This window comes from Syngnathoides biaculeatus, chromosome 18 (genome assembly GCF_019802595.1).
Source record: "Syngnathoides biaculeatus isolate LvHL_M chromosome 18, ASM1980259v1, whole genome shotgun sequence".
Lineage (NCBI taxonomy): Eukaryota > Metazoa > Chordata > Actinopteri > Syngnathiformes > Syngnathidae > Syngnathoides > Syngnathoides biaculeatus.
The window spans coordinates 15,482,116-15,508,238 of record NC_084657.1 but is presented as its reverse complement, the minus strand read 5'-3'; the positions used below and the strand labels follow the sequence as shown (position 1 = coordinate 15,508,238).

Below are 26,123 nucleotides of genomic sequence, written 5' to 3'. Positions count from 1 at the left end.
ATATTACATTAACATATTAACAAATACTTGTTTTTATTTTAAAATGCCTTAAAAACATAGCCAATTTTTTAGTGCCTATCTTAGTGAGGAAATATGAAATCATATAATTTCCATATAGTTGAAAAGCTTCGACATGTTCTTAATGATAGCAATATAAAATCATTTCTCATTTGCTCATTAGTCTCGGCGTCCATTTCTCGGTTACTCTTGATTGTTATTCGGCAGTGAAGCAAACTCTTTAAGATTGAGAGAAGTGAGTTTAAAAAAAACGTTGTCGGGACGGTTGTCATTATTCTCGGCGGGACATGTTCCGTATTCCCGACGTCGTCGTGCAGCCTTGTTTTGCTGCCATTTAGTGCACTCTGTGGCCGAATGGACACGCTGTCATCAAAGGTCACACGCCCAAATGCCGCGTACGCGTCGTCTCCACGGCAACGTGACTGAAGCTTGCCAACCGCCCACCGCTGGCCTCTGACATCTTGTGTACGACAAAACTTCATCCCCTCCGAATTTTAATACAAGTTTACAAAAGCACATATGTTAGCGTGTTAGAAGTCTTTATGAACGCTTGTATGTTAACTTTGCTGATGTTTATGACGACATTTGTGTTCCGCAAAGAGACTAAATTGTTTATTTAGAACAAAATTTGCATTGGATTGAAAATGATCTTTATGCACGCAACACTTCCGTGTTTGGGCGACGGCGGCGTGCTCACTTCTGGTCGCCAGGGAAACGTATAGGGACGATTCGGGAAACGTTTTGAAAAAAAGAAGTATCTAATTTTGCTTCTTTAAATGGCATTTCGGAACAATGTGTTAGCTTTGCTGAAGTTTCTAAACGTGTCTTTATAAATGTTGGGTGACTCAAAGACACACAACTTTTGATATTTACAAAATCATCTTTGCTTTCTAAAAGATGCTAAATTGTTCTTGATGTTTGTGACCATATTTAGGGGAATAGAATTTGTTAATGATGTTTTAGAACAGGGCGGCACGGTGGAGCAGCTGGAAAGCGTTGTCTCACAGTTCTGAGGTCCCGGTTACTCCGGTCACTCCTGTTTCCTCCCACATCCCAAAAAAAACATGCAACATTAATTGGCCGCTCCGAAGTGTGATTGTGAGTGCGGCTGTTTGTCTCTATGTGCCTTGCGATTGGCTGGCAACAAGTTCAGGGTGTACCTCGCCTCCTGCCCCTTGACAGCTGGGGCAGGCTCCGACACTACCGTGACCCTTGTGAGGATAAGCGGCTAAGAAAATGCATGGATGGATGTTTTAGAACAGTTGTGCATTAGCTTCTTTGAAGTCTTTACGAAAAGATATTTGAGGAATATTCATTGTGAAAACACATCTGTTAGCTTTTCCGACAATTCTAAATCATCTTGAATGTTTAACGCTTGAGATGAAATTTACGTTAGGATCGTAAAAGACTCCATTTTTTATTTCTACTGTACTGACTCTTCTCATTTGCCCATGTTTTTTTGTAACAAAATGTAAGGTAGTTGTTTTGTTGTTGTTGTTGATGTTGTTGTTTGTCAGGCGGTAACGCGGGCGGCGTGTTCGGTCTGGCGCTGGTGCAGGGCGAGTGGAAGGTGTACGTGAGCGGGCCGCTGGACCGCGAGCGGCAGGATCGTTACTTGCTCAACGTCACAGCCAGTGATGGCCTCTACGTGGCCCGCGCCGCTGTGGAGGTCACCGTCATCGACGCCAACGACAACAGTCCCGTCTGCAACCAGGTGGGCGGGGCGCCATTCAAACATTATTACTTTATTGTTATTTATTGCCGTTATTATACAACATTATCATTATTATTACATTAAAACTATGTTAATCTTTTTCACGAAACGAAACCTGGGTATTATTGTAAAAAAAGACTAAATTGTCGGAATAAACCTCTTTATTTAGAAGAATCCATACATATATGAACTATTAAATGTATATGTATGTACTGTACACAAATTACTAACTTATTTACATCTAAATTTACTAGCATGTATGCAAAACTAATAAATGATAGTAACATGTTTTGTATATGACTGTATTTCTATTTAAATATTCAAATGTATAAATACAACTTGGGTTATGGAAAATATCCAGTAATTACTAATTAAATCAAAATAATGAAAAAAAATCTATATATTTTATAAACATTGTGGTGAGGGTAAACTTCCCCAAGCTTTATTGATAAAAATAATAATGAATGTAGATTTTTTTTAAAAATTGGATTCAACATAGTTTGCGTGTGTAGTGAAAAGAAGCATGAAAACAATCAAATAATAATTAAATTGTGTTCAATTTTATTTATTGTTGGTGCATATTAGAATGAGATGACATATTAGACAATGTTTTTGTTGCAGCCGCATTTGTATTTAAATAATCTGATATTTTTTACATTTGTGTACATGGTAGCGGCCATTTTGGGATGCGGTCGATGGAGACCACTTAGCTGTTTTGCTAGCTTTTGTCAGCTGGGCTGATGTTAGCGTGCGTGTGTGCCAGGCGGTGTACAGCGCCTCAATCCCCGAGGACGTGGCGGCCAACAAGGGCGTGCTGACGGTGGGCGCGTCCGACAGCGACGCCGGCTCCAGCGCCGAGATCCAGTACTCGCTCTTCGGCATCGGCGTGGAAGACTTCTACATGGATGCCAACACCGGTAAGACACAGCGGGAAAGGATGCAGTTAGATGCCACACACGACGGCTTTGTCGTGATGTTTATGATAATAGATCCATCCATCCAACCATTTTTCTTTGCGGCTTATCCTCACGAGGGCTGCGGGGAGTGCTGGAGCCTATCCCGGGTGTCGATGGGCAGGAGGCGGGGTACACCCTAAACTGGTTGCCAGCCAAACGCAGGCCACATAGAGACAAACAGCCGCACTCACAATCACACCGGGGGCACGGGGAGAACATGCAAACTCCACACAGGCGGGGCCGGGATCAAACCCGGGTCCTCAGGACTGTGAGGCCGACGCTTTACCATCTGATCCACCGTGCCGCCTATGATAATAGATATAATAAAATAATAAAGTCTCAATCGAACTTTGATGCTTGAAGTTAGATGGACTCGTGTAATTGTCGATGAGTAAAACACATCAATCGAACTGTTAATTGACTTCGATGTTTCCAAAAAAATGATCTGATTTGAATATTAAAACTCAGATTAAGATGAAGACTGAATTGTCTTTCATGTTTATCGCATGTGTTATTATTCTAAAGGCGAGCTTCGCACGGTGGCGCCCCTGGACCGCGAGACTCGTCCCTCGTACAAGCTCATCGCCCAGGCTACGGACGGCGGCGGCCTCTTCTGCCGCTGCGACGTGTCGCTGACGCTGCTGGACGTCAACGACAACGCGCCGTCCTTCGCGTCCTCGCGCTACGTGGCCAGCGTATACGAGAACGCCGCGCCCAACGCGCTGCTCACGCGGCTGCAGGCCACCGACCCAGACCAAGGCCTCAACCGCACCATCGTCTACTCCCTGGTGGACTCGGCCAACGGGGTCTTCTCCATGGACCCCGTGACCGGAGTGGTGGTCCTGGAGAGACCCCTGGACCGGGAAAGTCAAGACACATACCGGCTCCGCGTTCGGGCCACAGACCAAGCCGGGCTGCAGGGGGCGCTCTTCTCACAGGTTGGTGACCACAAACTTTAAGGGGGGAAATAACACATTTAGACACAAATAAAAAAAAACATTAAAGGCGACTTATCATTTTTAATGGCTTTTGAACTCATTCACTGCCACGGACATTTATATTCATCATTTGGAATCCAACTGGTTTTTTTGGTTGTTGTTTTTTTTTCTTTGCCACCAACCAACGTATTTCTCAGTGACATTTTTCATTGGGGCAGCACAGTGGCTCAGCTGGTAAAGCGCTGGCCTCACAGTTCTGTGGTCCCAGGTTCAATCCCGTACCCACCTGTGTGGAGTTTGCATGTTCTCCCCGTGCCTGGGTGGGTTTCCTCCGGGCACTCCGGTTTCTTCCTACATCCCAAAAACATGCCACATTAATTGGACACTCTAAATTGCCCCTTGGTGTGTTTGTGAGTGCGGCTGTTTGTCTCGATGTGCCCTGCGATTGGCTGGCGACCAGTTCAGGGTGTACACCGCCTCCTGCCACTTGACAACTGGGATAGGCTCCAGCACTCTCTGTGACCCTCGTGAGGATAAGCGGTGAAGAAAATGGATGGATAGATGGATTTTTGGTGGTCAGCTTGTGAAATATTGATTTCTAACCCATTGTAATGCCTAACAGGTCCCACTAGTTGGCGGCATTGGTATCACTTTGGATTTGAGATCAGCACATCTTTTCCGTAGGAAAAAAAAAAACAGACAGTGAATCTCGAGTTGCAATATCAATTATTATGTTGAAGGTGACGCATTTCTTTTCACAAAAACCTTGTTTTCTCTGCTTTGTGGTCAGAAACGAGTATTTGTGGTGAAAACAAGCCATGTTGTACTGCGGACTCCTAAAGAACGAAAAGGGCTAAAACCCTGAGAACGCCCGACGCCGTCAGATCTCGGAAGCTAAGCGGAGACCGGCTGGGAATACCGGGTGCTCTATTCTTCTCTCCCCGGCTAAATGCAGAGGGGTTGCGTCAGGAAGGGCATCCTGCGTAAAAACTGTGCCAAACAAATATGCGTTCATCTAAGATGACACGCTGTGGCCACCCCTAACGGGACAAGCCGAAAGGAAAAGAAGAAGAAGAAGACTCGGCCTGCCCACAATCGCTCTCTAGTCATAACTGAAGACAGACCCGCATTGGTCCAGGACAATGTAAGGCCTTGGATAAGATCTGGCTAGTTTGCATGAAACTGCCCCCTGAAAACAGGCTGATTTCTACTGAAATTAGCGTGATTAGCGTAATTGTTTATCCATGGGAGAATTTTTGACATCCGAGAATTGTCTCAAACTATGAAAAATCCGAAGAATGTATCTCCTTGAAAGCTCAGACAAGCACAGTGTATTGGGATTAACGGAGGGAAAAGACGGTCTTCCCGTTGAAAGGAGGCCACCTTAAGGTCCGCCACAAGCGGAGGCGATAACGAGCCATGTAGATTTTAATTAAGATCAGCGCTTATCAAATGAGCAGCCAGCCGGCAAGATGACGAGCGTTGGCACCTGAGGGATGAGCGAAGCGTTGGCGCCCGCTGGTGTCAATGCCGAGGAAAATCGCCGTCAATATTTGCAGAGAAAATTATGTCGGGAAGCGAGCCTGCATTTCAAAGAGGAAACAATGTACGTTAGACATGGTGGAGGTGTAGCATTGTCTTTGATGTTTACTAAAACATGGATTGGGTTCCTTGAAAATGATGGACAAAAACACATACCTGATTGGCCTTTGATGTTTATATTCCTTGATATTTGGTTTGTAGTCACTGATGGTGTAGTGGTACACACGCCTGTCTTTGGTGCAGGCAGCGCAGGATCGATTCCCGCTCAGTGATGATGATGTTTACCTACCTGCTGATCAGTTCAGGGTGTAGTCTGCCTTTTGCCTGAGGCTAGCTGGGCTAGGCTCCAGCTGTCCCGCAACCCTTCTGAGGATAAGCGGTTTAGATAATGGCATGGTATGTTTGCTTTGTTGCCTTTAAAAAGATAAAATTGCCTTCAATGTTTACAAAACCTCGTCTACTAAAACATGATTGGATATTAGTGTAGTGCTTTCCAGGTTATTCACATTAGAATTTTTTGATTAATTTTTTTTTGTCAAATTTGTTTTACGTTTACAAAAAATAGATATTAGTTGAAGCATCAAAATCGTTTTTGATGTTAAAATAAACTAATAGCAGCTATGCTGGAAATTTAAAAATCATCTGAATACGTACCAGTCCATACATGTCTCTTAATTATTTTACACTGACATTTGTAAATAACCTTTCTTTTTTCATCTTTTTTTATTTTGTCATATTCCATTATATTTCTCATATTTTCTTTGATATTTTGTTTGTCAAAATTGTTTTGAATATTTGCAATATCTTGCAAAAAAAAAAAATTACACTAGAGACTTGATATAGTCTATTGGTTGCGTTAATTTCACCAAGAACTTTCAATCTGAAATGCGTCTCATTTTGTGCCAGGTGGACCTGACTGTGCTAGTCCTGGACGTGAACGACAATGCGCCGGTGTTCCAACGGCGGGATTACACTGTCACCGTGCCTGAGGACGTTGCGGTGGGCACCGAAGTGCTGCGTGTGCTGGCCACCAGCGCTGATATTGGGCCCAATGCCGAGATTTCCTACAGAATCCGCTCGGGCAACGAGATGGCCAAGTTCTCCATTGACAGGAACCTGGGTGAGCTGTCCAAATTGATATCTGGAGCCTGGAAGGTCCTTCGACTGCTCTGATCACCTGGATCTGGGGCCTTTTTATACCTGGATGGGTTTTCTCCAGATTCCACTTACACTTCCAGTTCCACTTTCATTCAACCAAGACAGATTTTAGTGCATTCCACAATTTGGAGGCAGTGGCCAATAAGGCTCTATCACCTTTGGTGTTTGATGTTAAAAAAAAAAAACAACATTACATACTCGTCCCTCTGCTTCATAGGCTCCCTATTTGTGGCTGATGATCTGGACTTTGAAGTATGCAAGGACTACTACCTGACGGTGGAGGCCTGGGACGGAGGCAGCCCACCCCTCAGCGCTGCCACCATGGTGATCATCCAGCTGATGGACATCAACGACAATGCCCCTATTTTCAGCCAGAATGTCTACAATGTCCTGGTCAGCGAGGACGCGCCGGTCGGCCAGTCCATAACTAGGGTAGTGTGATCGCGTCGTGAGCGGTAAACCGTCGGAGTCTCGAGTACTGAACGGTCGTGTGTCCGTCTAAGGTGCTGGCAGAAGACCTGGACAGCCAAGTTAACGGACGGATCACTTACTCCATCCTGAAAGGCGACAGGAGCAACCAATTCTGGATCGACCCGGTGACGGGACTGCTCAAAGTCAACAAGCGTCTGGACCGGGAGCTGGTAAAGAGGACTACATTTAACGTTGAAATTGATTTTCAGAATGTGAGAAACGGTCATGTTTGTGAGGAAAGATCTCTATTAACACATGAGACACACAGCATGATTATCTTTCGGAGATATCCATGCATCCATTTTCTGAGCCGTTTATCCTCTTCTCGGACGTGTACACTGATTGGCAGCCAATCACGGGGGCCTGGGGGGGGGGGGGGGGAAATACTCTATACACTCTTCACACTACAGTGTGATTGCTCAGTATCACATTTAGGGACATCCGATAATCAGGCCCTTTGCTGGCTTCAAAAGCTCAAAGGTGGCTGGGTTGCCGGCACGTTTTTAGAGCCATCTTAAGGAGACACCTTCAAGTGCAAAATAACTCATAAGGAAATCAATAGTCATTTTCTGAGTCAACGCAAGGTCAGCGTGCACTCGCATTATGCAGCCGTAACGAAGCATGTCGGCAGCTCGGGCTCACGCATAATGATGTGCTCCCTCCTTGCCTCCCTGCGCAGGTCTCCCAATACGCTCTGTCGGTGCAGGCCTTCGACAGCGGCTCGCCCGCCATGTCGTCGGCCGTCGACGTCAACGTCGACGTCGCCGACGTCAATGACAATCCGCCCGTCTTCACTCCGCCCAACGCCACTGCCGTGGTCCAGGTAGAAGATGCCATCGCTGACGTTCCCGGGTCACCTTTATGTTTTAGTGCTCCTGCAGAAGAAATGCAAAGGAACTATGTTGAAGTGATTCAAGAGTTCAATATAGACAGAGGTGGTGCTTTGCCAGCATTTTTCCAGATTCAACAGAATTTTTGAACACCAGAAGCTAGTGGTTTAATATCAACCGTGAAGTTTGACAAAGGAGTAGAATGTACAGTTATCTGTTTTCATATGGAGGGAGTAAAAGTAAAACATCGGAAAAATAAATATGGACATAAAATATGAATACCAGAAATTCAACGTGAATTGTGAAGGATTTGTACTGCATTACTTCCCACTACTTGTCAAATTTACAGCTGAACCAAGCGTCTGGCAGCGTCCTGCTCCGTCTGTCTGTCAGCGACAAGGACTCGCCTAGGAATGGCCCCCCATTTGAGTTCCGCCTAGTTTCCGGGAATGAGGGCGGTTTCTTTACACTGGATCAGACGGGAACACTAAGGTCCGACCGCGAGTTTAGCCCGGAGTCCCCCAGGGAGTTCACCCTCGAGGTCCAGGTTAGAATGATTTTTTTTTTAAAGAATATTTTAGGCCCTGTTTAGCTCTGTAAAAACTCAGCCATTCAATAATTGACAGAAAATGGAAATTATCTGAAACTGGAGCCTTTATTGCAGGAGTTCTCGAACCTTTTGGGTTCAGGGACCACTTAACGTGGAGAATTTTTTGGAAGGATCCTCTCATAATCACAGTGCTGAATAAACATTATGATCATGGATACCCCTAAATGCTATGCTAAATACAATTTTACCATGTTAACTAAGAAGTCTGGATGGATACGTAGACAAACTATTTTCCAGACCCCCGAGGTAAGACTCACGGACCCCTAATTTGAAACCACTGTCTTCAGAATGATCCTTTTGTGCGGCAGGCGAGCGACTCTGGCCGGTCCCCTCTGGTCTCGTCTTCGTGGGTTTTTCTGCGGGTCATCGGGAACAGTCAGTACAAGCCGGCCGTCTCGCCCCTGGAAATCTTTGTGGTGACGGCAACCGACACGTTCCAGGGCGGCTCAATCGGTCGCATCCACGCGACAGACCGTGACCCAAACGATGCGCTGTCTTACACCCACAAGCCCCAGGACAAGAGCATGTTTAGCATCAACAGGCAGAACGGAAGCGTGACAGCTGTACCGGGCTTAGAGCCGGGAAGGTCCACATACTTATCATTGCTTCATTCTTTGATCTTTTTGAGCATTTTTGAATTTGTGTTAAAAATTTTCTATGTTCTCAGATATCAGATGAACGCTACTGTCAGCGACGGTCGTTTTGCCGTGATTGCTGACGTCTCGGTCCGAGTGGAACAGGTTACCGATATCCTGTTGCGTAGCGCCGTCACCCTGAGGTTCCGCTCTCTGTCTCCCGAGGACCTACTGGGCCGCTACCTCAGCCAGATCCGGCTGACGTTGCGGGCGCTCGCTGGCTGGAAATGGTCAGCAGGACAAGAGGACCCGCTCCACATCCTCGGTGTGCAGCCGGTGGAGGGGACGTCTGACGTGGACCTCTTCCTGGCGGTTGAGAGGCCAGAGATGTCAGATGGTCGTGGGCGGATCGGGGGCTTCTACACACCCCAGGAGCTGGCCGCCAAGCTACAGGATGCACAGGGGCAGCTCCGCGGGGTCCTGGCTGGGGCGACTACGGTGGGTGGCGTCTGCTCCGGGAAGCTGGTGTGCGGTGACAAGGTGTGTGAGCAGACGCTAGCCATGGAGGCGAGCTCGTTACTGATGTACAGCACAGAGAGGGTCAGCTTGGTGTCACTGCCGTTCAGACGGATTGAGACCTGCACTTGCCCTCGTGAGTTTTTAGATAGACGGCAGTAACCCCCTGTTGATCAGTTTCTCTTGGAGTACCTAATGTTTTTTTCCACCCTGTGATTTGTCACTGTCCAAGCAGGTGAGTCTTGCCCTGCTCCTGTGGAGCAGTGCGAAGGTCAGTCGTGTCCAGCAGACATGCAGTGCGTACGCTCCGGCCCGACAGCGCCATCTGTCTGCCAGTGTCTACCTGAGCGTCTCGACGAGTGTGCTGGTAGGATCAAAAGCAACTCGAGAACTCGTCAAGAGCCAGGTCAAAAACAAAGCCAAGAACCATTTAAAGACCCAATTTCACCCCCCCCTCACAATGAGCTCGTTGTTGAATTGTTTTTCAACTCGTGCTATACGGACTGGTTCTCGTCTGCTTCTTGGTGTGGTTCTGAGCTGTTTTTTTTTTTTAACATGGTTCTTGACCTAGTCTTGACTCTTTTTTTTTTTTGTTTTACAAAGTTCTTGACTTGATTCACGATGAGGTTCTTGACTGACTCGTTCAAGAGTGATCATATATTCCTTTGCTCAGCTTGCTTTTGACCAGCTTGACTTGTCCTGGACTTGATTTTTGATGGTTTATTTCATGGCGGATGTGGTTCTTAACTTAGTTCTTATCTGGTTTAAGGTAGATGTACTTCCTGACTTCAATTTCTAACTGGCTTTAGCTGCTTCTTGGCAGGTTCTGAACTTGATTTTGTGTTTTGTTTCCACACAGGTCAAAGTTCGCTGAGATTTTCTGGTAACGGCTACATCAAGTACAAATTGACGGAGAACAGTCAGAGCGGCGAGATGAAGCTGGGCCTGAGAGTACGCACAATGCAGACAAGGGGAGTCATCATGTTTACCAGAGTCAACCCCTGCACCATGCTCAAGGTAAACAGGAAGCTCTTTAAACCAAATTCCCGTCCTGGGTGCATTCCATGGTAAACGATTCGGGTGCGTTCCAGATTCAGACATCAACCAATTCTAGAACCATGTGAAGAATCAGTCTTAATCAAAGTCAAGAGCAACGTCTGAAAATAAATTTACCCCTTTAGCACTGAACTGGTTGCTGGTGTAATTCATAATAATGTTGACATCATGTGGAGCTCTCCATGGTTATGGACTTGATTGTTGACTGGTTCTTGACTTTGTTTGGAACTGGTTTTTGACTTGGATCTTGTTTTGATCCAGAACTGTTTTTTTCACTTGATTCTCCACTTGCACTTCACTTGTTTTTGACATGGCAGTAAATGTAGTTCTTAACTTGATTCTTGACTTGGTTCATAACCTGGTTGTCGATCTGCTTTTTTAGCCTGGCTCTTGAATGGTTCCTGACTTTATTTTTGATTCTTGACTGGTCATTTGTTTTTCGACGAGTTCTTGACTGGTCATTTGTTTTTCGACGAGTTCTTGACATGGTTCTTGACTCTGTTTTTTGACTTGACTTTGTGTAAACTGAATTGTCATGTTCCAGATCGAAGGTGGCCGCCTGTGGTTCCAGCTGGACTGTGACAAGACATTGGGCATCATGGGTATCTCCGGTCGACAGATCAACGACGGGCTGTGGCACGCTGTAGCCTTGGAGCTGACCAGCAACTACACCCTCCTGTCACTAGATGACAGCTATGTGGAGCGACGGCGGGCGGCCAGAGCCCCCGTCCGCTTTTGGCCAGTCGCCCCGGAATCCTCTTTCTTCTTCGGGGCGCAGGTGAGGCCCCTAACGTCGGGCGGCCTCGGGGCGAGGGCCCAAGACGGCTTCCAAGGCTGCCTGGGACGGCTGACGCTCAACGGCCGAGAGCTGCCGCTGCAGAATAAACGCAGTCGCTACGCTGAGCTCGCTGGGCTGAGCGAGGTGGAGATGGGCTGTGTCCTCTATCCGGACCCCTGCGTCAGTGATCCCTGCCTCAACGGAGCCGTGTGCACCAGCCTGCCATCTGGTGGTAGGTTTCACTCACCTGATAAATACATTCTGCAAAGTCATTTGATTGACACGTCATTTCATGTTGAATTTCCGTCGCAAACTTCTTCGTCGTAACAGAAAATCTGGCAAAAGGATCATCTTGACGTATGTTCATTTGTCTCTTTCTCTTTGAGATCCAAGAAAATTTGGTATAACAGAACATCAAGCATTTATCCATCTGTGCTTTTAAAGAGAACACAGGAAAGCTAGAAAATTGTTGTGGTTCTTCCAAACAGAGAACCTCCAAAATTGGCTTATTCGAGGTGTAACAAGCTTACCACATATTCACCTTGGGCTTTTCTCGCAGAGCACCATAAATATTAGATCTTGCTTTGTGTTGATAGCCTCTTTAGAAAAAAAAGATCCTGCAAAATTAATATATCGGAGCAGCAACAGATCACTCATTCACCGCTTCTTTTTTTGACACAAAACACAACAAAGTCATTTCGCCTCTTTCAAACAAGTGACCTTGTAAAATTGGGGATCATCATAACACAAAAAAGATGGAATTTAACTGTTTAGTGGCCATTTCACAGCTGACTCAGCAAAGGAGGGTGGTGCCACGTCTCGAGCACACAAATATGGAAGTGACACTTATGTTGTGCTTTTGACAGGCTTTGGTTGCACTTGCGTCGTTGGTTTCACCGGGGGACGCTGCGAAAGCTCAGTGACGCCCTGCACGCCAAACCCCTGCCAGGCTGGTGGCGAGTGCCAGGCCGTGGGTGGCGGCGGCGGCTTCGTCTGCGGATGCCCCCCGGGTCTCCGGGGGCTTGTGTAAGATCAAAGAACTTTGGCCCTCAGCGGGGCACTGGCAAAGGTTGTTTACGACACGGCGTGATTATTACCGAGAGTCACCACTCGAGGGTAGCAGCACTCCTTTTACACACTTGTGTGCTAAACAATTTAGAGTAAGGACCTGAGGTTTGTCTGAAAAATGACCCTCATGAAGACCAATTAGCAGGAAAAAAAAAAAAAAAACATACGCAATTACACGTTTAAATATGTACATGACCTTCAGAGGCGGCACTATGAAGCAACCGGGTAGAGCGTTCGCCTCTCACTTCTGAGGATCGCGGTTCAAATCCCAGCCCTGGCTGTGTGGAGTTTGCGTGTTTACCCCCGTGCCTGCGTGGGTTTTCCCCGGGCACTCCGCTTTCCTCCCGCATCCCGAAAACATGCACGTTCATTGGAGACTCTAAATTGTCCCTAGGTGTGATTGTGAGTGTGATTGGTTGTTTGTTTTTATGTGCCCTGCGATTGGCTGGTGACCAGTTCAGGGTGTACCAGCACTCCCACAACCCTTGTGAGGATAAGCGGCTAAGAAAATGGCTGGATGGATGGATGGATGGATGGATGGATGGATGGATGGATGGATGGATACTGATCCTGGTGAATCATGTCCAAGCCTATTTGTAGATTTTAAAAAATGTAATAAGTAGCATACAATGGGGAATTCATTCATTCATTTTCTGAACCACTTATCCTCACAAGGGTTGCGGTGGTGCTCCCGCCTATCCCAGATATCATGGGGCAGGAGGCAGGGTGCACCCAGAACTGGTTGCCAGGCAAGCACAGGGCACATAGAGACAGATACCAGTTGCACTTGCAATCACACCTAAGGGAAATTTTGAGTCCCCAATTAATGCAGGAAATTATACTTTGTAATTTTAGTTTTATTGTTAAAAAAAATCTATCGGCCCTCATGAACCATATAAATAAGCAATCTCGCAATTTGAACAAAAAAATTAAAAATTTGAAATATTAAAATGAAAAGAAATTAAATTCAAGAAAAGCAGATTGTCCCAGCTAATCAGAAAAAGCTCTAAAAGAAATAAACAGTATACTGAAGGGAAAAAAATTTGTCACACTTATTTTTCATTTTATAAGTTACAGTAAAGAAAAAATGAGAAGGAATACGATTGCTTTTTTAAAATATTTTTTCAGTAAAAAATAAGTATAAGCCACATGATTGATGACACAATACATTCAATCACAGTAACTAAGCTTTATATATAGCTAGGTACTATAATATAAAGCTGAAGTGCTAATAATTGTATTGCAGTGAATGTAAGGGGTGAAATGTGTACTCAGCATTTTTTTTCAAAATGAGTTGTTGTGTAATTGTTCTGAGGTTGCAGCTGGTTATCAGTGCATAGTAATCAGGCGTAAACGCTCGCTCAGCAGATATTATTCAGCGTGATGACATTTCCGAGAGTTGCCGCACACGTGTCGTGGAGCACGATCAAATATCAAGCAAATATCAAAATCAGAAAAGAGAGGAAGAGGAAGAAGCCGCGGGCTACTGCTTGTGAGGATGAGGACACCGGCGAGCCACGCATGATGCGAGTTTCGCCGGGGTGATGACAATGCGGGGCTCGTGAGTGCGCGTGTAGAGCCGGTCGAGCCGAGACCCCGCCGGACGCACACCTGCTAAAAAAATGTCTAAAATCAACCACAAAGCACGTGCTGTTATTTTTCATTAAATATCACTCTTGATAGTGTTGTAATCTCCTCAGATCACAAAATTGCCACATGCTCTATTGCCTTTTTCACACTGAGATCCTGCAAAATTGCCACATCAGACTCGGAACGGCACCGAAAAAAAAAAAAATCTTTGATTAAAAAATGCTTGTTGGTATTCCAGATGCGACGACGACGTGGACGAGTGCGAGCGGGCCGAGTGCGGCGCCGGCGCCGACTGCGTCAACACGCCGGGATCCTTCTACTGTAACTGCACACCGGGATACGAGGGCGGGGCCTGCGAAGGTGGCGGCGAGGCTGGCGACGACACGCAGGTGCGACCCTACAAACCGGTCTTGGCATCATATTACGTAATTTTAGGTCCGACAGCTGGAGTATTCATGTTTAATACGTAAAATAGGATGATTCATTGTTAACTACACGCACGAGACATCCTAATTGTTGGCCGGTGTTGATCATCTGTGCCGATCTGTCCCAGGCGGAGCGGCTGTCGTACGTCGGTCCCGGCGAGATCATCGGCATTGGCGTCCTGGCCTTCGTCGTCATCCTACTCCTCATCCTCTTCGTAATCTTCCGGAAGAAGATCCAATTCCGGAAGGACTCTTCGGGGGGGGCGCCCGCGGGGAGCCTCGCGGCCGTGTCGGCCATCACGGAGACCAGCTACATGCTGCGCAAGACGGGCATGGGCGCCGAGGGGATTGAGTTTGAGGCCGTGCGCGTGCCGGGCTCGCCGGGGAGGGCGAGCGCCATCGACGGAGGGGACAGCGGCGGGGCTGAGGTGGGCGGCGGCCTGACAGGACCTCCGCAGGTGGTGGTGAGACCCAACGCGCACTCAACTCTGATTGGGGGGAGACGCAGCAGGGATGGAAGTCGGGTAAGTCACACATATATCCTGTGCAGCTTGTACATCCATTCATTCCCCATCCATCCATCCATCCATCCATCCATCCATCCATCCTTTCTATTGATCCTTCCACCCAATTCACATACATGTCCCATCCAACCACCTTCATCCATCCATCAATGCATCCATCCATCTCTATGCATTATGCAACCCTCATCCATCCATAAAAAAACAATCCAATTCTACCCATCCATTCAACTTTCATTCATCTCCATCATCCATCCACTCATCTCATGTCCCCGTCCAACTCTCATCCATCTCCATCCATTCATTCCCCATCCATCCAACCATCATTTCTATCCGTCCTTCCACCCAACTCACATACACGTCCCTCCATCCAACCACCTTCATCCATCCATCAATCCATCCATCCATCTCTATGCATTATGCAACCCTCATCCATCCATAAAAAAACAATCCAATTCTATCCATCCATTCAACTTTCATTCATCTCCATCATCCATCCACTCATCTCATGTCCCCATACAACTCTCATCCATCTCCATCCATCCATTCATCTCTATGCATCATGCAACCCTCATCCATTCATAAAAATGTCATCCATCCATTTCTATCCATCCATTCAACTTTCATTCATCTCCATCATCCATCCATTCATCTCATGTCCCCGTCCAACTCTCATCCATCTCCATCCATTCAACCGCATTCATCCACATCCATCCATTTTTATCCATCCATCCATCCATCCATCCATCCATCCATCCAACTACATCAATCCTTATATATACACCATGATACTTCTAGTTATTTCCATCCAACTAATCATCATCCATCTCATTACAACTATTCATTTCCACCCATCCATCCACCCATCATCTATCTGAAAAAATCTGTGATCCAGCGCCATCAACCCAGCAGCCATCTCCATCATCCATCCAACCATCCATTATCCATTCATCCAATAATTGTCCACGTTCGTCCATCTCTATCAACCTCATCAATCTCCATCCTTCGACCATCTCCATCCATCCACCCATCATCCAGCCATGCAACTACTGTACATCCATTCATACGTCCACCTGTCCATCCAACTGTCATTCAGCTCCATCCATCCATCCATCCATCCATCCCTGGGAAAGGGACAGGTGTAAGGAGTATGAGTGAAAAGCCGGGACACAACATGTTAACTTTATAGAAAAAGGCCCAGCCCAGATTCAAACCCTGAACTTTTTGAGACAAGGCAAAAATCAATACTGTGGCGAGAGTGATCGGAATCAGTGGGACATCAGCAGCTGTTTAACAAAACTGCCGACTTTGTTTTTGTTATCCTTTCTCCCGTCTTTAACGTCACAGCTGAGCAGCTTCCTGTCCGACATGCCGAACGCGCGCGGCAACCGTCGGGGCGTGGCCGTGTGCAGCGTGGCACCCACCAACCTGCCTCCGCCGTCGCCCTGCCGCCGCCCCCACCAGCACAGCCCCGCTCACAAGGTGTCCTGGGAGGGCGGGGACGCCGACGCGACGGCGGAAGACAGCCGGCGGGACCAACGCGAGGGCCGCTGGAGCCAGAGAGCCTTTGAGATGGAAAGGACGGACGGCAGCGACGGTCAGACTGCACGCACGCACGCATGCACAAAGTCGGGTTTAAAGTTTAAAGTTTTCGGGGGGGGTTTTCGTCTGTGTGTGAGGTTTACACATTGCGGTTTTTAAGCCAAGCTTGAGGTTTCAAAGTCAGTTTGAAAGTCTGGGTTTGGGGATCAAAAACGGGTTACACTTTCAAAGAAGGGTTTCAAACACAGGTCAGGCTTTCAATCGCGCAGGCGTGCCGGGGCCACTTTTTTTTTTTTTTCAACACGGTTGCCATGGAGACAGATGGCTTCCCACTGACCTCGATAGACTTGAAACTTTTTCATTGACAATTCTAATGAACACATACGATGAATAAATATGAATAATGAATATGATGAATAATGTTTGAGTTTCGACTTTGTCCTACTTTGGAGAAAAAGTGCTCCAGTTGGAAACAAGTACTAAAATACAGCGAGCGGTCCGTACCACATCTTGGTACTCTGCGGTTGGCGGTACTTTGGAACGCAAACCCAGGGTTGAAACCCAAATTTGAAACAATTTGCTTGTCTAGAACTCAAATCTGTGTTTGAAACTTTGAAACTTGAATTATCCCTGGCTTGAAACCCTACTTTGAAGCCAACCCCTGACTTGGAAACCAAACCTGGTCAAACGTAACCCAGGCTTAGAACCATAATTTAAAAACACTATTCTTGTCTTAAAACCCTGATTTGGAAATTTAACCAAGCCTTGAAACCTAATTCCGTCTAGAAATAGTAACCCAGGTTTGAAACCCTACTTGAAAACAATATATTTGTTTGAACTCCTAATCACAGATTGAGATGAAAACCCAGTATTGAACACCTTACTTTGAAATTCTAATCTGGTCTTGAAACCCTACATTGAACCCTAAATCCGCATCCGAACCCCCAAACCAGCCTTGAAACTCTAATTAGAAACCTGAACCTTGACTTCCAAAGGTAATAATACATGAGATCCTACTTAAAACGCCTAATCCAGTTTTGGAAACCATACTTGAGAATCAAACCCAGTCTTAAAACCCTTGCCTGAAATCCGAATGAGACTAGAAAAATCCTACTTTGAATACAAAATACCACCTTGAAACTCTAGTTTGAAATCATAACCCTGTGTTGAAAACCAAAATCCAAACTAGGAAACCCTAACCCCGTCTTGAAACTCTAATTTCAAAAACCTGCTGTGAGCCATTAACCCAGTCTTGAAGGCCGACTTGAAAACATAAACCTTTGTTTGAGACTCCGTCCTCAGCGTCTGAAACCGGCCGGTTTGAAAGAAAGGATACAGTTTCAAATTGTGCTTGTAGTGCATCTTGTCCAGTGTTATTTGAAGCCACCGCAAATCCCACGTGGTTTCTTTCCGGTCCACGGAGCCTATCAGGAGCTCTTGTGTTTGTTGCCCTCAACTTGCTGCTCACCATCATTGATTTCCTCCGTAGGGATCAGGATGCGCTCCCCCGCCGAGGAGGGAACGCGTACTCCGGCGGCGGATCCGCTCCCGCTTAATTAGCGCGTGATTGAGATGCTTGAACACCCTCGTTAGCGACTGCACTTTGTTTATTAGCGCCCGGCTAAGCGGCAGCTAACGAACGTGGCGTCACGTGCTGGGAGTTGGCGGAGGTGGACGGAGCCAGCTGATTGGCCGGCGGCGCAGCCTTCCGAAACGTTTCCATCATTTGCATACGATGAATCATTTAGTAGCGGCAACGCTGAATACATGAAAAGTCCTACTAATTCTCTTTAAGGCTGCCCCAAAACCCTAACCTAATGGGAAACCACGATTTGAAACCCTGACCTGGAATTCATACCTTCAATTAAACACCGACCCTGACTTGAAACCTTACTTTCAAATTGTAACACAGGGTGAAAACACTTGTTTGGGATCTTAACCTAGGCTTGACACCCTATATTGAGTCCCTAACCCTGGCTTTCTGGAATTTGAAACTCTAAGCCTGGTGTGAAACTCTTGTTCGAAATCTTTACCCAGGCTTGAAATCCCTTAAAGGGGAAATCCAGGGGTTTGCATTAACAATGTATCCAATAGGTCATGTAATCTGTACTCTAGTTTGACAATGTGATGTTAAATCCTCTCTCATTTAATTGTGTTTTGAGAAGATTTTTATCGACAATTACCAATTTTCAGGGGCGCTGCCATTTTCGCAAGTCACATGACCTACGTGCGCGGATGTGACGTGCTACGTGCCGTTCCAAACGTTCTATTACACGGGATTCCATTTATGGCCAGCGCTGATTTCTCGGATTTATCCCCATCTGATGAAAAAATAGCATCGGTTAGCATAGCATAGCATAGCTATAGCATATCGGTTGATCGGGAAGACGGAGGAATACTTCCATACAGATTTGAACTTGTGGCTGTAAATAATGTCGAATATTTGGATGGTTCTTCGGGCGGAATGACGCAGAGTCTGACGACCTCAGGGCTCCGCCACTCGGCGGAGCGAGCTACCCGGCCGAGCGAGCTCACTGTTCCGCCGCTCACGGCTGTGCCGCTCACTGATTTGCATGGAAGTATTCCCGATCAACCAATACTGCTATTTCTTCATCAAATGAGGATAAATCCGAGAAATCGGCGCTGGGCATAAATGGAATCCCGTGTAATAGAACGTTTGGAACGGCACGTAACACGTCACATCCGCGCACGTGGGTCATGTGACTCGCGAAAATGGCAGCGCCCCTGAAAATTGGTAATTGTCGCTAAAAATCTTCTCAAAACACTATTAAATGAGAGAAGATTTAACATCACATTTTCAAGACAGAGTACATATTACATGACTTAATGGATACATTGTTAATGCAAACCGCTGGATTTCCCCTTTAATATTGTTCGAAACCCTAACACAGGCTTCAACACTTGTTTTTGAAACTCCATCCATTGTAAGGAGCCCTCACCAAGGCTTGAAAAAACACTTTTTTTTTTAACTATAACCCCTGTTTTGAAACTCTGATTCAGACTTAAAACAAAAAATTTCAAACTCTACCGCAGACTTGATATTCCAGCCCATGTTTTAAACACTAGAGCTCATCTGTGCGTGCGTGTGTGTGTGTGTTATTGAAGCATCTGGTGGTGCATACACAAGGCGCCCAGTGGCTGCTCGCCTTACTTTGATTGACAGCCAGCCTGGGTCTCACGTGTTGGATGGGGGTGCGGGGGGGGGGTATTTCTCTCTCTCTCTCTCTCTCTCTCTCTCTCTCTCTCTCTCTCTCTCTCACACACACACACACACACACACTCAGGCAAACGCACGTTGTCCAAGGGCCTCGGAGCATGACGGATTGTTGAGGAGAGCAGAGGCTCCGGTTGAGGAGCTTCACGTCAACCTAAGTCAAACTTAACATGCTAACCACACGGCTAACAGGAATAATTGTGCAATGCTTGTGTGCGCTCGCATGTGTCTGTGTCCAGACGAGCGGTCGCCCGTGCAGAGCGACGCGATCGGTCTTTCGTCAGACTCCACGTTAGAGGACATCAGCTCATATACGTCGGAGTCCTTCGACGACAACGGTACGTCGACAGCGCACTGGTACCCAGATCTCCACCACGACGTTTTTCATTCCTCTCGATTACAGCACACCTTGGATGGTGTTCACGTTGCAAAATGGGGTTTCAAAGTAGGGGGGGGGGGGGGGGAATCAAGCCAAAGAGCCAGAGATTCAAGTTAAGGCTTCATATTAGGGCTTCTAGGCCTGGTTAGCATCTCAAATGATGGGTTAACGCACAGGTGTCAAACTCAAGGCCCGGGGGCCGGATCTGGCCCGCCAACATGATTTTATGTGGCCCGCAAAGGGAAATCATCGGTGTCAAAAATCTCTGATTCTTGTGAAAGTATGAAATTGTCATAGATCATAAAAGATAATGTTGAGATGTTAGAAGTATTTTTGTGTTACCAGACTTGAACAATGGTTGAAAAACCCATTACGCTTGATTTCTGATTCCAAAACTAGTTCATAAATTTCATGTGTAAAGATGATGAGGCAATTCAGGATTTCTATGGTTTCACCATGACGGCACTCTGAGGGATAATCGTAACTACAATGTGACAAAAATGAGTTTTAACACCCCTGGTTTCAAATTTGGTGTTTCAAGCCAGGGTGAGGTTTCAGATTTTGGATTCAACCTTAGGTTCGGCTTCAAGGTTAAATTTTGAAACCAGTGTTCGAGTTCCAAGTTAACATTTTAAGAGAGGGTTGAGTGACATTAGGGTTTCCCAAAAGGGATATGATTTTAAAAGTAGGGTTCCGATCTAGGGTTTGAGTTTAAAATTAGGGTTTGAAGTCAGGGTTTTGGTTTCAGTTTAGGGTTTCAAAGCCTTACTTTGAAACAAGTGTTCGCGTTCCAAGTCTGGTTTAAAGCTTCAAGCATTCAACATTTGGAATTAGCAGAGTTGTTCCTTTCCTTGAACATATAGCAGAAATTAATAAAGTATTTTATGAGTAATCCATTCATCCATCCATTTTCTGTGCCGCTTATCCTCACAAGGGTCGTGGGAGTGCTGGAGCCTATTCCAGCTGTCAACGGGCAGGAGGCGGGATACACCCTGAACTGGTTGCCAGCCAATCGTGAGGAACACGGGGACAGAGAACAGCCGCAGTCACTATCACACCTTGGGGCAATTTAGAGTCTCCAATTAATGTTGCATGTTTTTGGGATGTGGGGGGGGGGGTGGAGAAAACCCACGCAGGCACGGGGAGAACATCCAAACCGCACACAGGCGGGGCCGGGATTGAACCCGGGTCCAACACTTTACAGATGCACCACTGTGCCGCCTTATGAGTAATATCAGTTTAAAAAAAGAAAAAAAAATCCATGGTGGAGGTAGCGGTATTAGCACTGATGAGCAAGCCTCACACCAGATTGATAACGGCGACACTTAATGACGCAACATGGAGTCATTAAGAAGAGGATTATAGAACTGAGAGGTGCAAGAAGAAGACGAAGATTTTTTTTTTTTTTCCCCACAGAGAACTCAACTGCATTGATCCTCCCTTGTGCTTCCAGGAAGGCTAACACGCTAATCGTGTGTGTGCCTAGCGTGTGTCCTCTTTAATTACTGTAGCACAGCTGACTGGCTGCATAGTACGCACGCTTGCCATGCGCACACGCATTACAAACGTGATCCTGCGTTCTTAACACATCCACACAAGCGTGATACGTTCGCCCCTTCAAGTTAGTCGTGCTTACATCGGTGTGCGCCGTCACCGATGGTGTAGCGGTACACGCTGCCCGCCTTCGGTGCGGGCAGCGTGGCATCGATTCCCACTTAGTGATGGCGTCAATTTCGACTGGCGACCAGATCAGGGTGTCGTCCGCCTTGTAGGCTCCAGCTTTCACGCAACCCTTGCGAGGATAAGCGGCTTGGATAATGACATGACATTACATGACATTGGTGTGCGATTGTATTTGTGTGTGCGCGTAGCCTCCATCGTGACAGTCATCCGTCTGGTCAACGACACGGTGGACCATATTGAAAGTGAAGGTAGTGAAATACTATATTATACACAGTTTGATATTCAATACAAAACTGTATCTAAAAATAATTTTCAATCGCTATTTTTGTAGTGTCCCACATGGATAAGGAGCAGTGGCAGGACAGTCCCGGTAAGTTTGTATACCGTACAAACTGCATTTCAACGGTTTGGTTCACATGCTGTTGAGTTTTACTGTATGTACACGTGTTCGTGCGGAAGTAGATCAGTAGGTCGATGTTCGGAGCAGTAGGTAGGAAGGTCGGCTCGGTGGGTGTTTGAATGAGGACGACGGGAGGGTGCGGTACTTGGTTGGATAAGAGGATGTAAGTAGGGAAGTATAGAAAGGTAAATCACACCTCATGAACGCCAACCTCAATTATTCACTTGCGCTAGGCGACCACGTAGCATTTGTTCTTAGCGCGAGTCACTCGCCTGGCGACGAGAACTAAGGCGCGAACAAAGATCTCCCTCAAACTAGTTCACCTGGATCCACAGCAAATAGTACAAATTCATCAACCCGGACATGAGCGAGTAATGATCTGCTAATTCTACAACCAAATGCTAATAATGCTAATAATATGGAACAGCATCTGTTATATTTCCTTTAACTCAACAGGATATAAGCAGTGTTGAACTTCATAACATTGTGGAATATCCCTCGCGCTGACGTTACAGATCTGATACTACCAGAGTTATGGACCGGAAATATGCTTACAGTGCTTTCCCGTTTCTATAATCAAATGCAAACAAGGTTGAGTGTATGTTAAAGATGTGTGACTACATCTGCGACGTCACAACGTGGGAGTAGTGTCAAATGCCACACCACTGCGGAATACTCTTGTGCACTGATTATCTTTCATTGATGTTGCAAATCGTGCTAACACTGCTATGCTAAAAAAAAAAAAAACGACAGGGAGTCGTCTCCATCGTACACAGAAGCATGTTGCGGCCACACGTTGATCTTCGGTAAACCTCTCTAATATGCATTGTTCTCAAATGAGTCCAACGCGTATTTAAAAAAAGAAAATAAACTGTCGGTCACATTGATGTTTTTGTAGGTTACCATGTGGCCGCAACACGCTTCCGTGTACGGGGGCTGAAGCCTATCCCAGCGGTTTATTTGCTTTTTTTAAATATGCATTGGACTCATTTGAGAACAATCCATGTTTTTTTTTTAAAAACATTTGTTTCGGAGAGGTTTACCAAAGTTTAACGTGTGGCCGCAATACGCTTCCGTGTACGGAGGAGCCAACTCGCTGTCTTTTTTTTTTTTCGATCATAGTTAATGAATGCGAGTTAGTGTAAAACCCAGGGTCATTTATTTAAATATTGGTATTTGTATTGAAAAAAATCTGAGTGGCTCCATCACTACGTAGGATTTATTCTTGATTGAGAACAGATCCAGCAACGAAATATTTGTATACGTCCAGACTTTTCTACGCTTTCAAACTCTTCCGACTCGCCAGATCCGCGTGTAGATCCAGTTGTGCAAGACAAGCGGAAGCGGGTCAACGGTCCAACTTCTTATCGACGAAAACATCGACTTCGGCAATAAATATGGATCCTCTATGCCAAGTGTCTCTCATTTTTCAACATACCTTCGTTTATTATCACTTTCTAAATGTTTAACGGTATCGGGCAAAACTGTGGGCGTCGTGCTATAAGACGTAGTTCGTGTCGTCTCTAACAATGCTTTGTTAGACTGGCAGTATGGCCAGTCACGTGACTTCGGTGACGGAGGTGCACGAGCTTGATATGCTTATGATGCAATGCTAATGCTGAACAAAAATGCTAACAATGCAAAGAATGCCATTATTAACTTTGAAAAGATTGTTAATGGCACCTGTTGTTGGCAGGAGATGTGTTCAACTTCAAATTGCCGTCCAAACATCAAGAAATACCCTCACCACAAATAGTGTCCTGTTGATGGCTCTGATGCTAATAATTTGCTAATTATATGCTAGCAGAGTCCCGTTTAAACAGAGAGCGTTTTGTGTCTGACAAAGCTTCCGCTATTGACACAGAACTGTTAACAACTTGAATTTCCAAGTGGTCGGAAAGGGAGCTCAAAATTTCATCGGTGGATTAGCCTGCAAAACCCCAAAAGTGATGCCACCCACCTGTTAGCAAATTAGACAGGAAGTCCAACCAGCAGTTAATATGAAGTCAACCGCTAGAATTTAACCATCAGGTTCAGGAAGGTGTGATGGCCCTAACCGAGACATCGGTTATTGACTTTTATGTCTTGTTCCCTAGCAACCGATGCCACTTCTCGTGGCGCTTCTCCCTCATCTCTGTGCCCCAACAAAACCCCCACCCCCACATACACAGACCCAGTGCTGGTGCAAACAAAAGAAAGAAAAAGATACTCTGAAGGCGGTAAACTTCAAAGATACCATAGAAACAAGTCGAGACTGACTTTGTCACAAGACTTCGCTTATAATAATCATCATTAGCATGATTCCAAGGCATAATCGTTCACAAAAACAAATTTAATCGGCATCATCATAGTCAATCATTATGAGGGAGACTTTTGCTCTAGGGCAAAATGTGATAAAACCGTAGATTATTTCACACTGCGATCTTGCAGCATAACCAGTGATCCAGCGTGTCCTCCCCTTTTACTGTGACAGTGACATTTGCTTTCGACACAGGAGTCGTGTTAAGCTTTACAAAACCTCACACTAATACTACCTCCAAAGCAGAAAAAAATGTCTCCCCCATTTTGTATCAGTATCCCCTAGAACACGTCGAGACTGAAGTGTCTCTCTTAACGACAGCGCGAAAGTCCTCAGGAATCACACTCGTGTTTTTTTGGTATTTGGTGCCAGTAAAGCCAACCGTAAAGGGTCCTGGATCTTTCGGAAGTAAGAAACCCAAGAAGGGTCCCTCCAAAAGTTCCTAGGTCCTGCAGTGAATCAGTTTTACCTGTCCCTGGGAATCCACCAGGAAGAAAGCCCAACCCACAACCAAGATTGACTCATCAGCATTTGGGGCGATAGTGATACAGTGATTGCTTTTGATGCAACATGGCTTCATGTTGGCGCAATTTGTACAGCGACACTGGAAAAAAGTTCTAAAAGGGGCTCATCTCACAGCTCAGGAGGTTCTATCTTGGTAGTCCTCAGGAACTGAACTCACATTCTCATTCTCTGTTACTGACCACACCCCAAAGGTTGCTGGATCTCTTGAAACTTTTAACGCCCACCTTGGGTCTAAATGTTAATCATTCTGCCAAAGTTCCCGAGTGTCTAAATTCTTATCCTGCCCATGCAGCGTACAACTGGGAGTCCTCCAGACAGACCCCCAGCTGGTTTTCGCCAACCCGTCTGCGTCTGCCCGAGGTGGGGTCCCATTATGACCTGAGCAACGCCCAGCAGAACATGCGTCGGGGAGGCAGCACCCGCTCCCTGCAGCTGGACTACCCGATCAGGTTCACGAGCACCAACAGAGCCAGAGAGTCGCCACCAGAGTCCAGGCGGAGGGCTTTCCAGTGGGAAAAGAACCAGTCGGGTGAGTGGCAGAGAAAGAGATGGCTGGATGCGGAAGGGCGGCAAAGGAGCAGCGAGGATTCGCCCGTCTACGAGGAATACCGCGAGCCCCGGCAAGACTCGGTACACAGCGAAGACACCGAGGGCCTCTACGACACGCTTCCCCCTACTCGAGAAGCCTATGACGGGTACCCATCCAGCCCACCGGGCCTCAGCTTGCACCCGGCCCAGCTGCTGCCTCCCTTGCGAGCTTGGGCCTCGGGGTCCCGGGAGGACAGTGGCGGACCTCTAGGCTCCGGTGCTATGACTTCTTCTGGGGATGAGTTGGAAAGACTGTTGAACCTGGTGTCACTACGCGCCAGGAGGGCGACGAGGACCAACAGAACCTCCACTGGGTCAGAACCTGCAGCGAGCTGGGAGGGATTCAAATGACCGCCAAGACTCTTGACAAAAAAAAAAAAAAAAATACACTACGCCCAGAAAATAGTGACGCCTCTCTCATCTCGTTAGCGGAACCTGTTTTTTTTTTTTTTTTTCCGAGGAAAGGACCGCTTAACCACATGCGGCACGGCGCTTCAGAGATGTTATTAAGATTAACGGCATCTTTGTTTAATCATTTCATTACTCGTCAATTGTTTATTTCATAAGAAGGTCGTTTGGCGCCCGAGCAGCGCGAGCATCAAAGCGAAAGATAATTAAAAGGGAGACATTTTTAATACTGCGCACACGCGCACTGTCTCGGATTTATCGCCGTGTTTTATCACTGTGAATAAATTGTGTACACTAA

At 46.3% G+C, this 26,123-nt stretch overlaps 1 protein-coding gene and 1 long non-coding RNA gene across 16 annotated transcripts in view; one reads left to right on the top strand and one right to left on the bottom strand.

Moving 5' to 3' along the window:
- LOC133491384 (protocadherin Fat 3-like) overlaps positions 1-26,123 on the top strand; it is a 75,665-nt gene extending 49,542 nt beyond the window's left edge. For 4 of the 15 annotated variants that reach the window (XM_061802403.1, XM_061802402.1, XM_061802405.1 and 1 more), the window contains 20 exons: positions 1,536-1,732; positions 2,496-2,649; positions 3,214-3,626; positions 6,075-6,288; positions 6,544-6,758; positions 6,830-6,967; positions 7,477-7,620; positions 7,977-8,174; positions 8,525-9,464; positions 9,564-9,695; positions 10,188-10,345; positions 10,929-11,394; positions 12,029-12,188; positions 14,059-14,209; positions 14,374-14,769; positions 16,114-16,363; positions 19,783-19,881; positions 21,794-21,853; positions 21,937-21,975; positions 25,122-26,123. In XM_061802403.1, the coding sequence (XP_061658387.1) occupies positions 1,536-1,732; positions 2,496-2,649; positions 3,214-3,626; positions 6,075-6,288; positions 6,544-6,758; positions 6,830-6,967; positions 7,477-7,620; positions 7,977-8,174; positions 8,525-9,464; positions 9,564-9,695; positions 10,188-10,345; positions 10,929-11,394; positions 12,029-12,188; positions 14,059-14,209; positions 14,374-14,769; positions 16,114-16,363; positions 19,783-19,881; positions 21,794-21,853; positions 21,937-21,975; positions 25,122-25,768 (5,171 nt within the window). In that variant the 3' untranslated portion in view covers positions 25,769-26,123. Of the gene's footprint in view, positions 1-1,535; positions 1,733-2,495; positions 2,650-3,213; positions 3,627-6,074; positions 6,289-6,543; positions 6,759-6,829; positions 6,968-7,476; positions 7,621-7,976; positions 8,175-8,291; positions 9,465-9,563; positions 9,696-10,187; positions 10,346-10,928; positions 11,395-12,028; positions 12,189-14,058; positions 14,210-14,373; positions 14,770-16,113; positions 16,364-19,782; positions 19,882-20,856; positions 21,766-21,793; positions 21,854-21,936; positions 21,976-25,121 lie in introns of those variants that run through there. The other 11 variants (XM_061802410.1, XM_061802408.1, XM_061802407.1 and 8 more) reach the window with 9 other exon arrangements.
- LOC133491386 (uncharacterized) lies at positions 3,554-5,556 on the bottom strand. Its single transcript, XR_009792398.1, has 4 exons — positions 5,325-5,556; positions 5,116-5,209; positions 3,913-3,977; positions 3,554-3,641 (listed from the first exon to the last, which is right to left on the bottom strand). It is a non-coding gene; the product is annotated as an uncharacterized LOC133491386 (long non-coding RNA).